This window comes from Cibotium barometz, chromosome 11 (assembly GCF_041138505.1).
Source record: "Cibotium barometz isolate CiBa-2024 chromosome 11, ASM4113850v1, whole genome shotgun sequence".
Lineage (NCBI taxonomy): Eukaryota > Viridiplantae > Streptophyta > Polypodiopsida > Cyatheales > Cibotiaceae > Cibotium > Cibotium barometz.
Window position 1 is genome coordinate 41,859,386 of NC_141056.1, and position 21,096 is coordinate 41,880,481.

General features: G+C 43.3%; 1 protein-coding gene across 1 annotated transcript in view; it reads right to left on the bottom strand.

Moving 5' to 3' along the window:
* Positions 1-3,043: 3,043 nt before the first annotated feature.
* Positions 3,044-21,096, bottom strand: part of LOC147634181 (chaperone protein ClpD, chloroplastic-like) — a 29,920-nt gene continuing 11,867 nt past the window's right edge. Inside the window, exons 9-12 of the mRNA XM_086805332.1 lie at positions 16,379-16,673; positions 16,033-16,266; positions 3,715-3,951; positions 3,044-3,614 (exon numbers count right to left, since the gene is read on the bottom strand). Coding sequence (XP_086661458.1) covers positions 3,288-3,614; positions 3,715-3,951; positions 16,033-16,266; positions 16,379-16,673 — 1,093 coding nt within the window. The 3' untranslated portion in view covers positions 3,044-3,287. The remainder of the gene's footprint in view (positions 3,615-3,714; positions 3,952-16,032; positions 16,267-16,378; positions 16,674-21,096) is intronic.

Genomic DNA, 21,096 nt, shown 5'->3' on the forward strand with positions numbered 1-21,096 from the left:
ATACCAATGCCACACTTCCATTGGATTGCAAAGAAGGTTGAGAAGCTATAGCAATCCTAGATGGTGGCAGTGGTGTCACTAAGCATTGTTGGGAGAATGCGACAAACCTCCTTTGGAACACACTAATTTGATTGTAAAAATGGTAGATGGTACATTCATTAGGCCAATGGGAAGTCGTCCTCATTTAAATTTAAGATATTTTATTTATAAATCATCACACATGGTGTGATAAACTTCCTTAAGCAACCAAATTCTTATGATGTTATTCTTGGTTGTTCAGCTAACCCTTTATGAGGGAATTACACTAGTTCATGATTGGTCCATGAATCATGTGTACCTAAGAAAGTAAGAATTAGACTTATCCCATGGGTGGACGTTTGTTTGGAGATAAGTCTTCCACATCAAATTGCACTACTTCTATCCAAGCTTGCTAGACATGTTAGGAGAGAAGTGAAGTCAAGGAAGATATTACATAAAACCACTCCTCGACTCTAACTAAGTGCAATTGTTGGCCACTACCATAGATGTGATGCCTAAGGTAGAACCACAATGTCAAAGTGGTCAACATGCGAAAAGTACAAAGATTCGGGTGTTTCATGTAGATTCTTAACACTTTGCATTTGCAGGGAATGCAATATCATGACCATATCGAGCTTTATGCATCTCCTCCTCCTCCACCAGCATTGAGATGAACTCAAAGTAAGAGGCGGGTTGCATACATGCAAGTTCAATGAGGTCACCAAAATACTTCGAGGCCAAAACTATGATGCATTTGCATGTCACTTCTTCACTGGTCTTGGTGATTCCCATTGCCGCCATCTAATCTCAGAGATTCTTTATCCGCAATATGAATTGCTTTGCTACTTCTCCTTTAGAATGCTTTGCTACAAACTGATTCTCAAGGTTTTGTATTCTTATCTTATTCCTCATATCATCCTAGTTCTTAAGAACTTGCCATGCTTTAGAAGTTGTGGTAGCATGCTAAATCAGAGTCATCACCAAATCGGTGTGATGCTGGTGTTAATGGCATATATATGAATTTGTATTCCTTCGCTCCTCACTAAAGCAGGCCGGATTTGGTGGTATGGTTTGTAATGGATCTATTCAATTTGGAGTAGGACCTAACTTTGCATCAACCTGTGTTATGGTATCCCACAACTCATAAATCAAGAATGGACCTAATCTTGAACTTCCAAAGAGTGTAATTTGTCCCATACAACTTTCCATCCCAAAAGATGGAGGGAGGACACAAGCGGCTACGTTATTTGTAAGTTGGGCCATGTCTCCAAATCTACAAAATTATCAAAATAAGCTTTGCCTAGAGCCTTCACTCTGATACCATGTAAGAATGCATAATAGGCAAAAGTATTTCACACATGCTAAATTGCTGAAAGAAGTGAAGAGTAAACAATACTTGGAAACTTTAATTACAAGCTCTGATGATGATCAACATACTTTAGATGGAGGATGTCTTGCATATATAAGGTTGCACTACTCCAATGATGGTATCTATGAGATACGATATCGTATCTATGAGATACGATATGAAATGGAGGAACCACCACTAGACTATATATAGTCTCCTAATGGTGGCAATGTACCCAGTTGACTATTGTTGGCCATGTTTCCCCAGAACTAGGTAGATGGGTACATACGTATATAAACCAACCCCACAACCCACAAGAGAGAGAGAGGAAGAAATGTAATGGTAAGTATTGTGTTGCTCTCCTTAACAGTGTGACTTGATTCAAATGAGCAATGTGTGTGAGTGTGCATGTGGGTGTGTGAGAGATGAAATGCAATGGTATGTATTGCTCTCCTTAACAATGTGACATGATGCAAATGAGCACTATTAGTGCTAAAACCTACTTCACCTTGTCAGTACTCTTACGGTGTGTTGTTGAGCTTTATGGAATTGATACCACCATGACTTACATATTCAACTGCTCTTATGGTTTGTTGTTTAGCTTTATGGAATTGATGTCCCATGACTTGCATATACAATTTTTTTCCTTGATCAATCTCTTGTTATTGGGCTTCTAGCTATCCTCATGTGTTTGTGCACGTGGGCAGCAAGGTGATCCATCAAAAGCTCAAGGGAGTCTGAGAAGTTGAGGAAGTCTAGCTGTTTACCTACAGACAAGGAGTAAGACACAAACCCTCATCATTCCAGCATTTGTTATGTTGAAAATTTATCTGAGTGACCGGTTGCATCCATTCATTCTTCCTATAGAAACGCTTTGAATTGTTTGTAGTCTGTGGTTGTGTTGGGATCATTTCCACTCTTCTAGTGAGTAACCCAAGCTTTGATGACACTACATTTGAACTGGTGGTCATAATCGTAACCATGTCACACTTCTGAAAAAGCATGTTTTCAATCAAGTATATAGCCAACCCAATCACACAAGCCATATGCACCGAGGCTTCTGTCACCTTAATAGAGGCAGCATAGCCTAAACACACCATACATGCTTTACTGGAGGCAGCTCAACCCTTGCAAAGGCGCTGCCTTAAACCAATGCATAATTTGTATTCTAATGTAGGTATTGTAGACAAAGATATATCGCTATTGTTGTCTAAAACCATCAAATTGCGTAACAGGTTTTCCAAATCCTGAATTTTTCAAGCGTCCTTTATTTTGAATGACACCAAATGTGTTTTTGCAAGAGATGTATACCGCATTTGACTTGCCCTTTAGGCCAGTTCAGGGTCAGGGTTCAAACCCAGGTTCTCTAGGAACCAATGGCTACAACTCGACTTGCTAGCATACTTCCATTTCAGTCTTGTGCTTTGCCCGTTTACTCTGAAGCCAATGACCATGCCATGTCTAATAATAATCTACTTTTGCTTCTTCCACTCCATGGTTTTTCCCTTCACGATTACAAGCATATGTATGTTAATGATGTAAGACACCTTGCAGATAAACATCTATGACCAACATTACTCACTCTAAATGTTGCTGTACCCTTCAAATCCTTCAGGAAGGTGACAAAACTTTAACCCTTCAAAAGAAAGCCACTGTTTTCGTCATTAAACAGCAGTTGGCTTTGGAATAAGTTGCATTAAAATATTCTACATCTCAATTAAAAAAATTGGCACATCTTCTGTACAATTTTGTTGTTAATCTACTGTTCTATATACATAATATGAATCATACAGTTTTCCTGTACAAAGAATGGATTACAATTATCCCGTCATTACAAGAGGTTTTGCCAAGAATCAACAACAGCCCTCTTTGACGAGTACATACAATATACATATATATAGATATAGAAGATAAAAGTACACTAAAGTGTGCTCGTTCGTACTGAGAGACACAGTCCATGATCACACCTATCCGGTTTGATATGATGCACGACAAAAGGATTTCCTGTGTTATCGATATCAACAAGAGCTGTATCCCCAGCACTGTAAGCTTCTGCCAACAAAGCTTCACTCACCTTATCCTCAACCAGCTGAACTATTGCCCTGCGCAGCGGGCGTGCACCGTAGGTTCGATCATATCCTTGATCACAGATGAGTGTAACCATAGATTCAGAGATTTCTAAGCCAATGCCCAGATTTGAAAGTCTTGCCTTGGTTTCTTTCAACATTATTTCAACAATTTCCCGCACCTGCTCTCAATTTTTAAAAAAAGCACTTCAATGCCTTAATCCATAAAATACTTATAAAAAGGGAGCTAAAAGCTTTACAGCAATCATAAGGAACACCTACATCTGACTTCTCCAGAGATCGGAATACCACCACATCATCAAGCCTGTTTAATAACTCTGGCCTAAAATATGATTTTAGCTCCTCCATGACCAATTCTCGTAATGCTGCATACTTTCCCCCATCCACATGGTCTGTAAAGGTAAAACCTATCCTATTACTGCGACCCTTTGCGATTGCTGTTGATCCAATGTTGGAAGTCATGACAAGAAGTGTATTTTTGAATGAAACTGTCCGTCCCTGGACCACAAACAAAAAAAACATGTCATTTACAAGCTTCTACAAGATGATCATCACTTGTCTGCACACCCACCATACACACATGCATTGTAGACTGATGGAATGTTAAGGTTAATTTCTTGAACTAGCCAAACAAACAAGTGCAAACTTAACTTCAAGAGTCAATTCACAAGGCTTTAAACCATGGACCCCATCATGCAAAGCATAGGCCCGTGTCATCAATGGTTGACATACAGAAGACATTTTAAAGGCAAGTGAATACTTCTTCTCTGTCTGAAGTGCAGGCAAAAAAAGAGAGTAGAGAACAACAAAGACTCGTGGATTACCAACCACACAAAAATACCTTCTTTACTATGGTTTTCTTTTACTTAGAGAGGACAATCCCTTACGTAGAAGCCTGCTCGAAGAGTGGATGAGACTGAAAACTGAAAAAGGAGAATAGAGAGTATATTAGACTTGGAGGATTACCGACCACGCACAGACCTTTTTAACTATTGTTTTCTTTTACTTGGAGAGCACAAGCCCTTATGTACAAGCCTGCTCAAAGAGTGGATGAGGCTGATAACTGAATTATACGATTGATTCTAAAACAACCCAGGTCCCCTGAACCCTTTGTCCAAGGATGAAGGATAGCTGCAGTCCCCTAAAGATGATCTTGCTGCTGGTTCTTTACTGTTCCAGACTGCTTGACACGCTACGAAGAGGCTCAAGATCCAAAGATCGAAGCTCAACAATAATATGATGAAGTCCAGGGGGTGGGGGAGGTCTTTGCGTGACCCAACCTTCTGCGATTCCTCTCTGTATGGGCTGATTGGGCTGCTTGTGGCATGCTTTGGCTTACAAATGAGATCGTTTTGCTTGCTAAGGTTCAACACTTAGGCTTTGAACAGCTCTCTTATGATCATGTGATTTGGCGATGGTCCAATCATGAAATAAATGGCCCCAATCAGTAGCCCATTCCAGTTGGTGCAGAATACATATAAGGTCCTAGTAACCAACTACAAGTTGTAGCCTATTCCAGTCGGTGAATTCCAACACATGATTAGCTGAAAAGCATCAGAAACGCCTACTACAGACATGTCCCTAGTCTAATTTGTGACCACTTCACCATCCATCTTCTTGTTAAACTCAGGAGGTTTGAGCAGTTGCAAATAACTGCTTCCACTCCTCTCACTCCACCTCCTACTAGAGGTCGTCATCCTCCTGCAAGTGACAGGCAGCAATGGATACCGAGTCAAAAAGGTCCAAAGGTTGTCATCCTTGTTGAACTGCAGCAATCTCCGAGTCAAAAAGGTCCAAAGGCTTGCCATCTGCTCCATGTGGGAGCAAGCCCTGGCTGTGATCTGTTCTGTTAGCATACGGATGGTGGCTACCATCCAATCTTCAGAAGACATGATGAAGAGATTGAAAATTGTGGATCAGCAATATATCCAAAAACTAACTCTTCACAAAATTTAATGTACCCCTGATTCTGGTCTGATCAGGCAGGCAACACACAAGATGTGGAAAAGAAAACTTAGCAAATATCCTAGGCTCTAATACCAACTAAGATAACCAGTATTGTGAGAGTGCTAACACAGAAATCTGCAGCCGGACTCTGGGGAGTGTTACTTGTTTCAATCCTAGCCGATTATGAGATACGGGGAAGATTTCACAACCTTTTCACAAATGGTGATCCTCTCTCATGGGTGATGCACAATAGAGATAAAAAATGTTAGGTATGTATTTGCTTGAGTTACATTGGCACCCAAAGGCTTTAATGCGGATACATTCAAAGAGGAGAGCGCAGCATGATCACACCCTGGTAAGGGGCTCCTCCAAAGGATCACCTAAACAAGATTAGAGAAACCAAATAAAAGGAGTGCACACAAGCTCACCACCCAACTATCCCAAGCCAAGGGCTAAGATTCCACTCCCACAAGTCCATGCCAGTCAGCCTTGGCGTCTAGTGCCTACCCACAAGGACCCTTGGCTAGACTATACCCGTGATCCGCCATGTCCATGGCGGGAGTAAGCCTCTTGGTCTAAGTCCAGACCACAATGAAGCATTAATACCCAAGACTCACTTATATAGTGCTTATTACTACTATAAATAATAGTCTAGTCATAAATAGCCAATAACCTTAGATTAATTAAATATGAACCTTAGCCACCTGAATCCGCTTGCTTTCCCTAATCCGAGGGCTCCCCTAACCTTGTTGGATTAATCCCTAACCCCAAGAGTTAGTGCTACGTACATAACATTCCTCCCCACTTAGGACATTTCCACTCTTGGAAATAAATGAAGAGGAATCCAACTACTTGCATCAACTGTCTCCGAAATCAGGTTTATACCTGTCTATCAACCAACATAGCCACGTATCTAGGAGCCAGCTCAATTGTTCCTCCAACATATGACCGTGGAAACAAGACCAAAAAAAAATAACCTTCTCAAATTCTTAAAGAACATAAACCATCCTTCAATCCTCCAACTCCTCATGGGATTGGAAACCTGAAATCGCCGAGACAAATATCTGCAAGCTGCAACACAACACCCACCCTTTTCAAGATATGATAAAACCTCATACCTAGGGGATATCATACCTCCACCTCACATACTCCTAACTATTAGGCACCACGATTGTGTCTCCTTCAAGCTATCAAAGTCTCAAGGAATCTGGGTTTTAACCCAACTCCTCCCAAACATATTCTAGCTATTGCCAGAACCATATGCAAACTCGATCATAAGGATGTACCTCTCCCAATAAAACAATTGCCTGGAGCTGTGTGCATAAAACATAACCTCCAAAACCTGATTCCACCCTCTTTGTTTGTCCATCGGATTGAGGATGATAAAAAAACATAGATCCGTCGAATCTCCATATGACTTGCTATAGGAGCGTTGCAACAATCATAAGGAATTCCTCAAAACTCATAAGGAATTCCTCTCCTAATCCCACCACAATCCTGCACAAGATTCTATCATCCCAGAACAACCACCCATTCTAAATATGGTACTGACTACCTTCCACTCTAACAGGTGGAATGATCCTCGAGTCCTCATCTAAATCAATGCACCTCCCCGCCTGGACCTGCTACCAATACCGAATGAAATGCCCATCAGCCTGTCATAGCCCTCTCAAGGAATCATACAAGTCAGCACTAAACTGGGTAAAAAAATCACCCTCCCAATCCTGGCAACGCCATCCAAATTAACCTTCTGACTTCCTTGTCAAGTCTTGCTTAACTGTGTCTATTGTAGGGTAACTATCCCCCATACGGATAGGACATAGCAAGATTAGAAAATATAGATACCCTCATAAACTCTACATGTTGCAGATCCTAGCATCCCATACCACTAGGATACACACCATATAAAATTTCCTTGAGACTTTTAAAGCTTAGTCAAGGTGATCAATCCTTTCCCAACTAAGTCTTGGTTCAATGAGGTTTCAGACCATGAGGAAGATCATCCTCAAGGACAGGGGAACACCTAGAGGTGCAGTTGGAGGTGGTAGAAGGGGTTGAAAAAGCTTACTTCGAGGAGCATATGGCTCAACTCCAGGCAGAGTTCCGGGAAGAGATCCAGCTTTTGCGGATCAGGTGGTTGTACTTCAGCGGGCGGTGCTTGGTGCGGTGGCTCTTGCGGGACTGCCAACAGTAGCTCCTTCGTTCGCACCTGAGGCTTTTGCAGGTGAGAAAAAGGAGAGGACCAAGAGGTGCAAAGTGGAGTCGTGCCGCCACGGTAAAGGGATAAACAAAAAGAAAGAAAGGTCTGTTGCTGCAAGCTGCCTATGTGACCGATTCTGAAATTCAGAAAAGCGAGAGAAAAAGGAGTGGAGTCGTGCCACCAACAGTAGCTCCTTCATTCACACCCGAGGCTTTTGCTAGGACAGCATCATAAAGGACCTTGAAGGACACGGGCACCCGGTCGGCAGCCATGAGAGCTTCCATACAGCAGTCGATAGCCAATAGGGCACCCAGGTAGGCAGTCGGCTAGGCACCAATCAGTCGACCAACAGATAGGACAAGCATTGAAATAAGCGCAGCATTTAAATGATATGTTATGCAATACAGCAGGCTGACAACAACACAGTGGACCGAGCTGAATACAAGTGGTCTAAGGGCTGCCCTTTTATGGCCCAAAAGAAAAAAAACACTAAGTGCTTTATCCTTTAAAACCTAGGCCTTTAAAAAATGTGCTAAAAACTCCCCCCACCCCCCCCCCTCCCTTCTTGCGTTTTGTAAAAAGCAACCCCTATGCTTTTTTATAGCAAAAATAGCAAAGCTTTATTTATTTTTTTAAAAACCCTATAGATGGCTAAGCATGTTGTTTCTGGAAAAATTGCCTGCAATAGCTTTTTCAAACAGCCGCCATCTAGCTCTGCTCTCTCTCTCTCTCTCTCTCTCTCTTTCTGGAAAAATTGCCTGCAATAGCTTTTTCAAACAGCCGCCATCTAGCTCTGCTCTCTCTCTCTCTCTCTCTCTCGCAATCCGGATGAGACACCAGCTGGAGACACAGGAGAGGCTAGCTCGCTTTCATTCAGACTTAGGGTACATGTTCACGCCACTCACAGCCTCAGCATCGGCGATGTATGATATCTTATATCCCTCTTATGGCACTGGATGGAGTTAAGACAAATCTGCATAGCATGCTTGTACTACCCCTTCAGCATATAGAGATGCATCTTGCCTTAGCACTCCATCCACATCCCCACCCCCCTTTATATTGTTTGTATATGGGCTCCACCGATCCATGATGATTCACAGTTGTATCTAGACACATGCAGACTTTTTCTTTTCTTTCTTTTCCTTTTCTTCCGATGACCGGAAGAACACAGTTGTATTATTTTTTGTCTCATAGGCCGACTTTGGCCTCTCGTAGACGTTAATCTCTCTCTCTCTCTCTCTCCCCGCTGCCCACCTGCGCCAACCTAGCATGTGGCCTATGTACGGCTTGTTCACAGGCTTCTGTACAGCCTGTTCCAATCTTGTACGGCCTGCTGCAAGGCATGTACAGCCCTCTTCGCATGTGTACCGCATGCTACACAATGCCACTGCCATAGTAATAGGGAATGGGCATTTTTAGACTCGCGAATGTTGGGGATGGCAGCATCTTCCCATTCCCATTCGCATCCCATGTCACTCTATAGTCACAGGGAATGGCCATTCTCAATCTTTTCTGTCCCCGTTCCCCGTCCCCATTTCGCGTCCCATGTGACTATGGCCCATGTAACCTGCACACCTTCTGTCCACCGGCTGCTTTCCTGCGCATCAACTGCTAAGATGTAATACCTGTTGTGCGCGCCTAACTCATGCACAAAATAACCACTTGGACAATCACCTACTACGCTTCATGGAATCTGCACATACTCACCTCATCTTTGCATACCTGGCTGCATGCCTTACAGCCCATGCAAAGCGACCACATACTCTATGCAAAAACAGTCCTAACCTGCAGCGCTTGATAACAACTGTAAGGGACTCCTCCCAAGGATCACCTAATACAAAAAAAGATTAGAGAAACCAAATAAAAGGGGTGCAAGCAAGCTCACCACCCAACCGTAGGTTCACGTCCACAAATCTCCCCCAGGCCAAGGGCTAAGGTTCCACTCCCACGAGTCCATGCCAGTCAGCCCTAGCCTCCCATATCACCTATCACCATTTCGCCATCTAAATGGTCCTCCAATTTCTTGTGCGCATCTATGGCCAATTTGTGGATCCGAGTGTCTCGGATTCTAGTTTCTTGTGCCTGTTTATGGCCAGTGTGTGGATTCAAGTGCCCGAGATCCCAGTTCTGCGCTTTTCAATGTGCCAGACTTGTGCCCAGAAATGCCAGTGTTGTACTTGTTCCGTAACAAGGAGATTTGCTCATAACAAAGTGCACATGCACACATGTTTGAATGTTTGAAAGTGTTTTCGCGTGAACTGTTTTCGTGTGTTTGCCTGCTATGAATGTTCAATTCATAGGCCTAAGACGCCTACCCGTGAACTGTGCGATTGCCCTTATATTTTGATGTGTTTGGTGGCCTGTGAACAAGTGGTAAGTGCACTCAAAACTCTTGTATTGCTTTATTAACATGCTTTGTAATGTTTATAACTTTTGCAGTTCACATTCATAAAAGATGGGCGACAATTTATAAAAGTGCCTAGGGCCCACCAAATTTGGGCACCCTGGTGGCCACAATGTGTGGGATGGGCACCCCATAAGTGAGGGGGGACAACCCATGTGGCCATTAGTTGGTGTGGCCAACTAAAAATTCATGCACGACTCTTTTCCACCTCTTGCAAGCAATTGTCATTCTCCTGCGCGGCTAGCTCTCCATGATTTTTGCTCACTATAGCTGCTACATGTACACGATCGTGAATCCGAGCACATAGCCGTGATCCTCATCAGAAGGGTGCCCTACTACATCCTTCCGCATCAGTTTTCCGGCTACATCACCCTAGGCGGCCTGTGCGAGCGCCATGTCATCAACATGCGGTTGGTTTTGCGTTATTCAGCCTCTATGTGCTGCCCCGATCTGCCCATGCTATTGGCCAGCCTATTTTGGGCTGGTCAAGCCATTCCAGGGGCTGGTCGTGATGATTTGGGACTGTTCCAAGCATCCATAGTGCCTCTTTGTGCCTATGGGCAACGCCCGTGACCAATCCTTTGATGTTTACGCGACAGAAATTCATCTACGACTCTGTTGTTGCTTGTTTTTGTGCCTGCGAGTGTCCACCAATGCCAGTTCTCCATTTTCAGCATTCCCGTGTTATGAGAGAGCAAGCTAGGCGCTAATACCGGCACACTAGTGTCGTGTGGGGATCCGAAACACCGGGGACGCATTTGCATCTCTCCAATGAGTGGCAGGGAAATTGTTGAAAGTCTACATCAACAAATTCTTCTCTGACAACTTTATTTGGTATTTATATTCATTTCTTTGTCTATGGCAAATCGGGCTTTCATAGCCCATGGAACATTGTACAAATAAAATACGTGAATAATATACTTGGTATTGACCAGGGGGTCGGACTCGGCTTGCGTTCTAGCCCCAGTGTGGCGTACTTGTGCAAACTTTCAGTTTTCAGTTTTGTTATGTTTTGCGTTGTTTCCACTATTTAAGTGTTTAAGTGATTGTTAATTACGATACGGTGCCCAATACGTGCTCACACCTAGTGGGGTGAATTACATTGGTATCAAAGCACGGTTGTTTCCCTCTCCTCAGTAGGGAAATGATCTTGTGGACTTGGACACCACATAAATAGCACACTTGACATTATGGACAGCCAAACAAGGTGTGAAGAAGTGCCCAAATCTAGAGGGTACTCTAGTGCTACTCATGCTTCGGATGCAACTCATGGCAAGTATCACTCATGAACCAGGCAAAGGAACAAGAGCTAAAGCTTTCGTATGAGAACCCACAGGTCCACAAGCTAATTCAGGCCACTAAAGCTTAATCCCTTGTGGACAGTACGTTCAACTCCATGGCGAGGGAATTGGGTGTGACGCCAAGGGAGTTGGTTCTCACCTATCTTATACAAAATGGAGATGTATTGGAAGGTGACTCCAATGTCTTACAATTCAAGAAGCCTCCTCACATAGAGCCTGGTGGTGCTCTCTCTAACAGGATCAAGTCTTTTCTTCAAAGAGAGGAGCCTTCGGTGACTTCCCGACATGCTTCTTCACCATTTGACACGAGAGATGAGAGACATGCCTATAGTGGTCATGCATATGCAGAGCAAGTATCTCATGCAAAGCATGGAACATTGCCTATAGAATTGTCTTGTGGAGAAACTACACATGGGCTGAGATTTTCCCACTATGTAGGTGCTACACGTGATGACAATTCAGCTCATAGGATTCATGCCAAAGAGTACTCTCATGAGTATGGTGATACAAGGAGAGGTGTCTATGCATGCAACAAGGCCACCACTGTCTAGCCCACCAACTCGAAGAGCACATGCCCCCATGTCTCAAGCTCCGTATGAGCCCCATGTAGGAAGGGTTGTCCCGTTGGACAAGGGGAAGAGAGAGAGAGCATGAAGATGATGGGCACCATGCAAAGTAGCTCAAGGAATTCAAGGGTCCGGAGACAAGTCGGTCAAATTTGAAACATGTCATGGTGAGCATGATGCAAGCAAGGTAATGGCTTTTATTGCACAATTTGATATTGCCGATAGTGATGAACACTTCACGGAGAAGTCCAACATAAGACATGTGACCATGTTCTTGAAGTGCACAGCTGCTCACTGGTGGATCTCCGAAGAGGTTTCCCCACATCCCCATCACTACTTGGGATGAGTTTAAATAGCAGTTCTATGCTCAATTCTTGCCCCCTAAGCAGTAAAGAAGATTGTAAAGAAGTGGGACAGCATAGATCAATAGAAGCATGAATCGGTACAAGCATGTGTGTCAAAGTTTCCTTTTCATATCCAACTGAGGCCTGTTCACACTGTCTGTGCCCGTGCCCGTGCCCGTGCCCACCTGCTTGCTGTCCAGAGGGAAAAACACAGGGTCATAACAGAAATACTGACTTAAGATTGATGTGCAATAGGAAATGTCAAGTCTAGAGTTAGTGAGCCATATAAGTTTTCCAACCACTTGTCGGTAGGCTCGCTCTTCATGTGGCGGTGAGTCCTCTTCCTTTGTAAGTTTGATGGTTGGATCAAGTGGAGTGGCCACAGGGATAGCACCATTGGGAAAATTGGAAGTGATTAGTTGAAGACAGTACTTTTGTTGTGACATAAAGATACCATCAAGATTTTGGACCACCTCCATGCCAAGGAAATACGAGAGAAGACAGAGATCAGTCATCTCAAACGTCGATTCTCTTGGAAGTATCACCATTTATGCATATTAGTGATCAAGAGAAGAAAAAGAAAGTTTTGAGTCCAGCTAACATCCAGTCTATCAATCGGGGTTGGAACTTCACCCAAATCAAACTTTGCAACAGCGCTCTTGCCACTGAGCAACTAGAACAAAAAATCAAGCAATCCAATAAGGAGAGGCGCACTAACAAGGGCAAAGAGAGGACTGTCCCAAACCTGCAAAAGATGGACAACCACCTAAATGGGTCTCAAAAGAGGCCATATGAGAATACTTCTACCAAAGACAACCCAACAAAAGGAACAAGTTTGGACTCGCACCGGAGCAAAAGGATCAATATGCTAAGGAAGGAAAGTGCTTTGCATGTGGGAGCAAAGACCATATGTTTAGAGAATGTCCTAAACCGAAGAAGAATGAAAGTAACAAGCCACCTAAATGAGTCTTGAAAGAGGCCAAACATGAGGGAAAAGCTGAGAATACTTCTACCAAAGACAACCCCAACAAAAGGCACAAGTTTGGACTCATACCGAAGCAAAGGGATCAATATGTGAAGGAAGGAAAGTACTTTGCATGTGGGTGCAAAGACCATATGTTTAGAGAATGTCCTCAACGGAAGAAGAATGAAAGTAACAAGCAACCTAGAGTGAATGTGCATGCAATTCTTGACATTGATGGCCACGGCAAAGCCCTTAGCAAACAAAAGAACCTTATCTCTTCTCTATCAGCCCAAAAATTGATGTGCAGCCCTTCTCCACACACGCTGCACTGTTTTTCTCTGCTCGCGTAGTTTGTGTTCCTTCTTCTTCGATACAGCTCTCCGCTGCATAGTGCCGACGCTCGCTTCTGCTGAAAATGCAGAGCTGCAGCCTTCTTACTTCCTCGCTCTGTGATGGCTGCCCCAAACCTCCACTCGACCTTGATGCAAGTCCTCTGCTGGAGCTCCTCTTCTCCTCCTGAGTTTCTATTTTCAAACAACTCCTTTACTTGGCTTAATTGGCTCCCTCTGTGCAGCGCCCAGCTAGGCTCAATCTACACACTACTTCTCTTTCTTTGTATAAAACGCAGGCTTTAGTTGTTGTACAGTAGATATGGCGACCTCAGAGCTCACAACTCACGACGCGCCGCTCTTCCATTGCACACGAGCCCCTCTTCTCCTTGCCTTGCTGCAAGCTATGCACTTGTAGCCGCAACCTCTGCAACTTCTCCCATGCTGGCTTTTCTGAAGCAGCTTCTCTATTTACCGTGCTTCTCCTTCACCGTTACAATACAATGCATGCTTTAGGAGATAAGGTTGATCAATCATAACAAAGATTAACACAAAAACACCTAATAAATAAATCTAAGCTGAATAAAGAACTAAAACTAAAACTACAACTTAATCAAGGACTTAATGAAAGAATTGTGCCTTAGGTGCCCATGGATCATTAGAGCTCTGATATACATCATCACTTAGCTGACAGTAGACCTAGAGCTAGTTCCCACACTTAACTCCGAATATCCCAACACAATGGATGCATGCCATGCAACATGAGTATGACTCAATCTTGAAGAATGACACTTAGTGTTGGGCTTATTTGTCTCATAGCAAGAAAGACATTTAAACAAAGTGGGCCTACGAACTCAAGCGTAAGGTAGATGGTAGCGTTCATCACTACAAAGCGAGGCTTGTTGCAAAGGGTTATGCTCAACAAAAGAGCATAGACTATGATGAGACCTTTGGTCCCACTTGTCGTGTGACCACCATTAGATGTATTATTGCTATGGCAACACATCATGGTTGGAATGTATCTCAATTGGACATCAAAACCGCCTTCTTGAACCGTGATTTACATGAGGAGGTCTATGTATCTCAGCCTCGTGGTTTTGTTCAAAAAGGATCAAGAAGCCAAAGTGTGGAGGGTTAAAGAACGTGTTGTATGTGGCAATGGTACTAGAAGATACATGCATATTTGGTTGCACATGGTTTTGTAACAATCCAACAAAGAGTACCCTCTATGTCCAAAAGACTAGAGAGAATTTTCTAGTCATTGTTTTATACATTGATGACATGTTCCTCACAAGCCTCGATGTTGAGAAGATTCAAGCTTTAAGGCTGAATTACATACCTCTTTTGAGATATCAGATTTGGGTCCATTGCATTCTTATTTGGACATTCAATTTTTACAACGTGATGATGATGCAGTCAAAGTATATATAGAGACTATTGAGAAGGTTTAATCTTGAGAATTATAAACTTGTGGCGACACCAATTGAGACAGGAGCCAAGCTTAGTATTCAAGATTTTGGACAGTCTTTTAATCAAACATTATATCAACACGTTGTTGGATGCTTGATCTATCTATGCAATACCAGGCTAGATATTCCATATGGGGTGTCTCAATTGAGTAGATTTATGCACAGCCCAAGTACCAAGCATTGACAAGTTGTCAAGTGGATTTTTTGCTACTTGCAAGACACTCACTACCTTGGATTGTTCTATCCTAGGAGAGATGAGTCATAGCACCATGCCTTGGGTGATTCCGATTGGGTTGTTATGACATCAGGGTGTCCACTAGTGGTTTTTGCTTCCGTCTTGGTGATTTATGCATATCATATCATGGCTCAACAAGAATCACTTCGGGCTGTGAAAATGAGTACAAGGCAACTTTTACAACAACAGTTGAGCGTATTTGGCTCAAACGCCTTATGGCTATTTTGGGTGTTGGACAATCGCCATCCACTACCACAATCAAAGTGCACTGCCAGTTGCGAGGAACCCTATGTTCCATGCTCACACCAAGCACATTGAGGTGCATTAACATTATGTCACGGAGAGACTCTTTGCAAAAAAGATCAGCTTGGTTTATTTGCCTACACATGACAACATGGCACATTTGTTCACAAAGGCTCTTTCTCTTGAAATTTCAAAGCGTTCCGCAAGGCTTTGGACTAATGCCTTGATTTTTCCCTGGTTTTTTAAATTTCACATTATGGTCACTAGGCAGCCAACATTACCAACAAATGGAGACATGAAGGAAACTTTCCTTTGTGGGTGCCCTTGCTTGTGTATCATGTACCAAAAGTATCCGTCCATGACACCATTCAGGTGCCAAACAAATCCATTAACAAGTACTTTGCAATGATCCATCATCCAGTCATTCCATGACCGTGAATGTGGAGTTCTGCATGAATCACTATGAATACTTACATGCAGAGACAAATCAAGAAAAAATCCAATGGCAAATTTGGAAGTGGAAGCTAAACAATATACTAACTGTCTGTACATTCCACACTACATGCATGTAACGCACCTGGGAATCTGTAAGATGTCCATCTTCAAATACTTGTAGAAGAATGTTAAACACGTCAGGATGAGCTTTCTCTATTTCATCCAGCAAAATAACCGTGAAAGGTCGCCTGCGTACAGCTTCTGTAAGAGTTCCCCCATCACCATAGCCCACATAACCTGGTGGGGACCCGATCAACTTGCTCACAGTGTGTCGTTCCATGTACTCACTCATGTCTAGCCTAACCATAGCTGCCTCCTGCAGCAAACACACTTCATCATCAAGATTCCCAAATATAAAATTAAAATCAAAATTGAAGGTATATAAAAACATAGGACTTCAGTTCGCAGCATATCTTGACAAGACTCACTGATCCAAAATAATGCTGAGACAAAGCTTTAGTAAGCTCTGTTTTTCCTACTCCTGTAGGTCCACAAAACAACAGTGCAGCAATCGGACGATTCGGATCTTTGAGGCCCACACGAGCTCTTCTAACGGCACGAGCGATTGCACTCACAGCATCACATTGGCCCACAACACGGTTTTGAAGCGTTTCTTCAAGATGAATGAGCTTATTCTGTTCATCAGCTGTTAACTGTTCAAGAGGAATACCAGACCACATTGAAGCCACTGATGCAATTTCTGCAGGACCAACCACGACCAGCCTGCATTCAACAATTATAAGTTTACAAAACAACCAAACCTAACAGACAATGAGGTACTTCAAACCTGTAGCAAGTTGCAACTATAATACATCTTTATAGATTGATCACTTCATTTTTATAGGAAGAAGCACACACACACACACACACACACACACACATATATATATATATGCATATGTATATATATGTGTGTGTGTGTGTGTGTGTGTGTGTATTGTGTGTGTGTGTATATATATATATATGTGTGTATATATGTATATGTATATGTGTGTGTGTGTGTGTGTGTGTATATGTATATGTAGTGAGTGTGTGTGTGTGGCTTGTTCTAGGGTTCACGACCTGGTGTATAGCTCGCCTTTCTCCTTTGTGCGCTCGCGTGTGTGTGTGTGCGTGTGTGTGTGTGCGCGCGCGCGCGCGCGTGGGTGTGTGTATACTGTGAGAGAGAGACCCTGCGTGGTCCATCAGCCTCGACTCGACTCCATCGTTTGCTGCTCCCGTGAGCACCTGGTTCCCTCGCAGCTTCAATTCGTCACCAAAATTACTCAGCAGACTGCTTCGCCATTATCCCAATCGCCCAGTTCTGCATTTTGGTCGCCGGATTCTGCTTCTGGAGTGCCCGTCCCTGCTCGTGGGTCCACTGCGACTGTTCGCTGGTGCCTCTGCAGCGCCCTCGATTCTCTATCCAGCTGTCCTGATATCGCCTTTCTGCACCGACTTTACCTGGTGTCTATTATCTCATCATGGCTTCTCCTACAAAATATTATGCTCATAAAAAACAAAAGCAGGTTGTAGGTCAGGATGACCCTGTGCATGAAACGCCCAAGGCTGGGCTGATCTATGAGGTAATGCATGAAGGATTTCAGGATACATGCAAGAATTGGAAAGATCCTGTTCCTATGGTGGGACTTGCAGTGGATGTGGATGAAATCATAGATCCCATTCGAGAATATGCGAAGCATGCTGTGATTATTTTTTTTCCAGGCAGGATGCCTGTTGCTGCTGATGTCGGGAATTGATTAACACGGACATTGGGTGGTTGTTTTGTTCGCCAAGTCCACTATGTGGCAAGAGGTTTCTTTGAGGTCATTATGGTGGATGAGCACCATAAGCAAACGCTTTTAGAGCACTCCCCTCTCTTCTATGGACAACAGATGGTTCATGTATTGCCATGGTCCCCCACCAGAGACTATCAGGCTTTGATTAAGCATCGCTGTCCTGTTTGGGTAGAAGTGGTGGACTTCCCCCAATGTTTGGCCTCCTTGTTACCTAAAATTGCAGCATCTCTAGGAAAGGTTGTATGCCCTCCTAGACCAAATGGCAACTCAAATCGATTTTGTATTTTATGGGACACGGATCAGCCCACTCCGGAATCTTATGCTGTTACCATAAATAACGTTTCCATGGGGAGTGCTTTTTTCAGACTCAAATGGGGTCTTTTTGCAGGCGCATGCTTTGAGTGCAAAAAGTTTGGACATATGGCATCTCAATGTCCTCTGGTCCTCCATAAGATGCCGCCTGATGCCTTGCCCATCCCAATGCAAAATAAGGACACTCCTGGTCCTTCAGGGGTTAAAAACAAAAGTCTAAAGACTCCTATTATGCCTCAAGAAAAAGGCAAAATGCCAGTCTCTTCTAATATGAATGTAGCTGTGGCTAATCCCTCTACTTCTTCACCAAAAGGAAAAGAAAAGACACTTCAAGAAACATCTCAGCCACCATGCAGGACAATTATCCCCAGGCGTCCTTTGCCTTCTAGAACTTGGAATGGAGCCTCCTCTAGTGGGCATACCCGAGAAGAAAATTCTGGAATTGGCATCACCTGGGCTACTGTAACTGCAGGTCGTACTCTGTTTCCCGAAGAAGAGGCTGCTAGCTTGCTAGCCACCCGTCTCATAGATATTCCTCCTCCTGATCGGGGTGCAGACCCTGTGGAGGAAATGCAAGCTTGAGCTACTTTTTTGTTCATACTGTACATACACTATAAATATGATGTCATATATCACAGTTTTGACTCTCAATGTACAGGGTTTGTGTGACCCTAAAAAGTGGAAGATGGTTTGGGCATATTTGAAGCGTATGCAGCTAGATATCGTTGCTCTTCAGGAACACAATCAACATCACTACGCTGGACAGCAAGGCCATTATGCTGGTTATGATATTTTTTATGCAGGCCACCATGCCTTTTCGGGTGTACTTTTTCTTGTGAAACATCATTTACAGCCAGTCATGGCATTTAATGACCTCCAAGGCAGATGGATGGTTATGCAGTGCTTTATTCAGGGTGAAATCTTTGAATTTGCATCAATATATGCACCTCAATCCTCTCAGGCTAGAGGACAGATATGGCAACAAATGAAATTGTACCCTTGGAGACAGAAAGCATTCATATGTGGAGATTTCAATAATGCCCCTCAACCTGGTGATAATACATCCGGTCGTACACATATGCTTGCTACTGAGACGTCTTCGTGGGCAGATTTTGTAGCAACGCTTAATCTGATTGATCTTTGGAAAGAATCTCAGCCCCTGATGCCTGGGTATACCTTCCAACATAATGCACAATCCACTTACAAAGCTCGCTTGGATCGATGGTATCAGATTGATCCGTTTCATTATGATACTCTTATACATTTACATATTCAGATCATGTACCCTTATGGCTCAGAGTTCATCTGCACGACATGCCTGATGACAGATTGCCACTTCGAAGGTTGCTTATCATCAATAATAGTTACTTGGAGCATGATGCATTCAAAGCACTGATACTTGAGGCCTGTCAACCACTCTATCCTCAATCTTTCATTGACTTGGATTATGCATGGACAGCTTTTATTGCTCGCATGCAATCAGTCATCCGTGATTATGGTAAACAGTATCTGGAAGGTTGGAGACAGACTGTTGCTTATGCTAAGCAAACATGCCAATCGTTAATCGAGCTTACTCATCTTCGCTCCCTAACTTTGGCTGAAGCCACTTCTTTATGTCAAGCTCGTCACTGTATTCAGGTAAATGATCATCGAAAGCTTGTCACATGGGAGATACGGGCACGACAACAGGCGCTTTTGGACAAAGGCTGCTCTTCCAAAAAAAATTTCAAGAGTTTACATTCCAGAAAACAAGCTGCATCTATATGTCGCACTTTAATTTCAGATGACACGTGGACCTCCATCCGAGCACAATTGGCTGCGACTTGTGTTACCTATTTCTCCTCTCAATTTGGAGAGGACGATTCTCACGCCATGGAAGTGTGTGATGCACGTCATCGGTTATTACAGCATGTATCCCCCATCCTTTCTGCTACTCATGCGCAACAACTAGAAACAAAATTCTTTGAACAAGAACCGTCTGATGCAATCAGGTCTTGTGGCCGATGGAAAGCTCCAGGATGGGATGGCCTTACAGTTGAATTTTTTCTTGCATATTGGGACACCCTCAAATTACCTTTGCTGCGTATGGTAAACATTGCCTGGGAGACAAGGCAAATGCCAGCTTCCTGGAAAAAAGGATTAGTGAAGCTGTTGCCTAAAAAACACTTATGTCAGTCTTTGGCAGATTGGAGACCAATTACCCTTATGCCGGTGATATACAAGATTATCAGTAAAATGGTTGTCAATCGCATTAAGGGTTGCTTGAATGATGGACTCCATTCTGCACAGTATGGATTTATTCCTCGCAGGCACATTACAGATAACATTGCAAATGCTTATATTGGCATTGAATATGCCAAATACACGCAGCAGGATGTCTTTTTATTGCAAGTGGATATTGCTAAGGCTTTTGATACTATTAAATGGGGGTTCATTCAAGAAACCATGCGTGCTCTGGGATTTGGAGAAAAAATGCAGAATATCATTTACTGGCTTTATGCTGATAGCCAGGTGGCTTGTATATTGTCAGGAGATCTCTCAGAATCATGGACTTTGCATCGTTCAGTTAGGCAGGGATGCCCTTTAAGTGCTCTTTTGTATGCTATAGCGACGCATCCCATGCTTCTTTATATAGATCATTTGGTTGATACTGGCAGTCTTCATGGATTGGACATTCAGAATAGACGTCAGTTGGTTGCTCAGGCATCTGCTAACGATTCTTTTTTTCTTCCTCTCAACACACATCAGGATCTCTCTACTTTGATGCAGGCTCTTTCTTTGTTTGCCCTTGCGGCTGGCCTAGAAATCAATTTTCAGAAATCTAAATTGTTGCCTCTGCATTCAAAACAGTGGCATAATTTGCTATGGCCAAGGGAAATAGTTCACTCCACTCATTTGATTCGGCATTTGGGATATCCTTTGGGATGGACAGTCACTCGCCGTCAACAAACAGATTGGGTCTTGGCAAAGCTCAAGAAAAAGTTGGAATACTGGAAACTTGCAACATGGCCATTCCATGTTCGTTTACGGATTCTCCAATCCATCTTGGTTGTCTA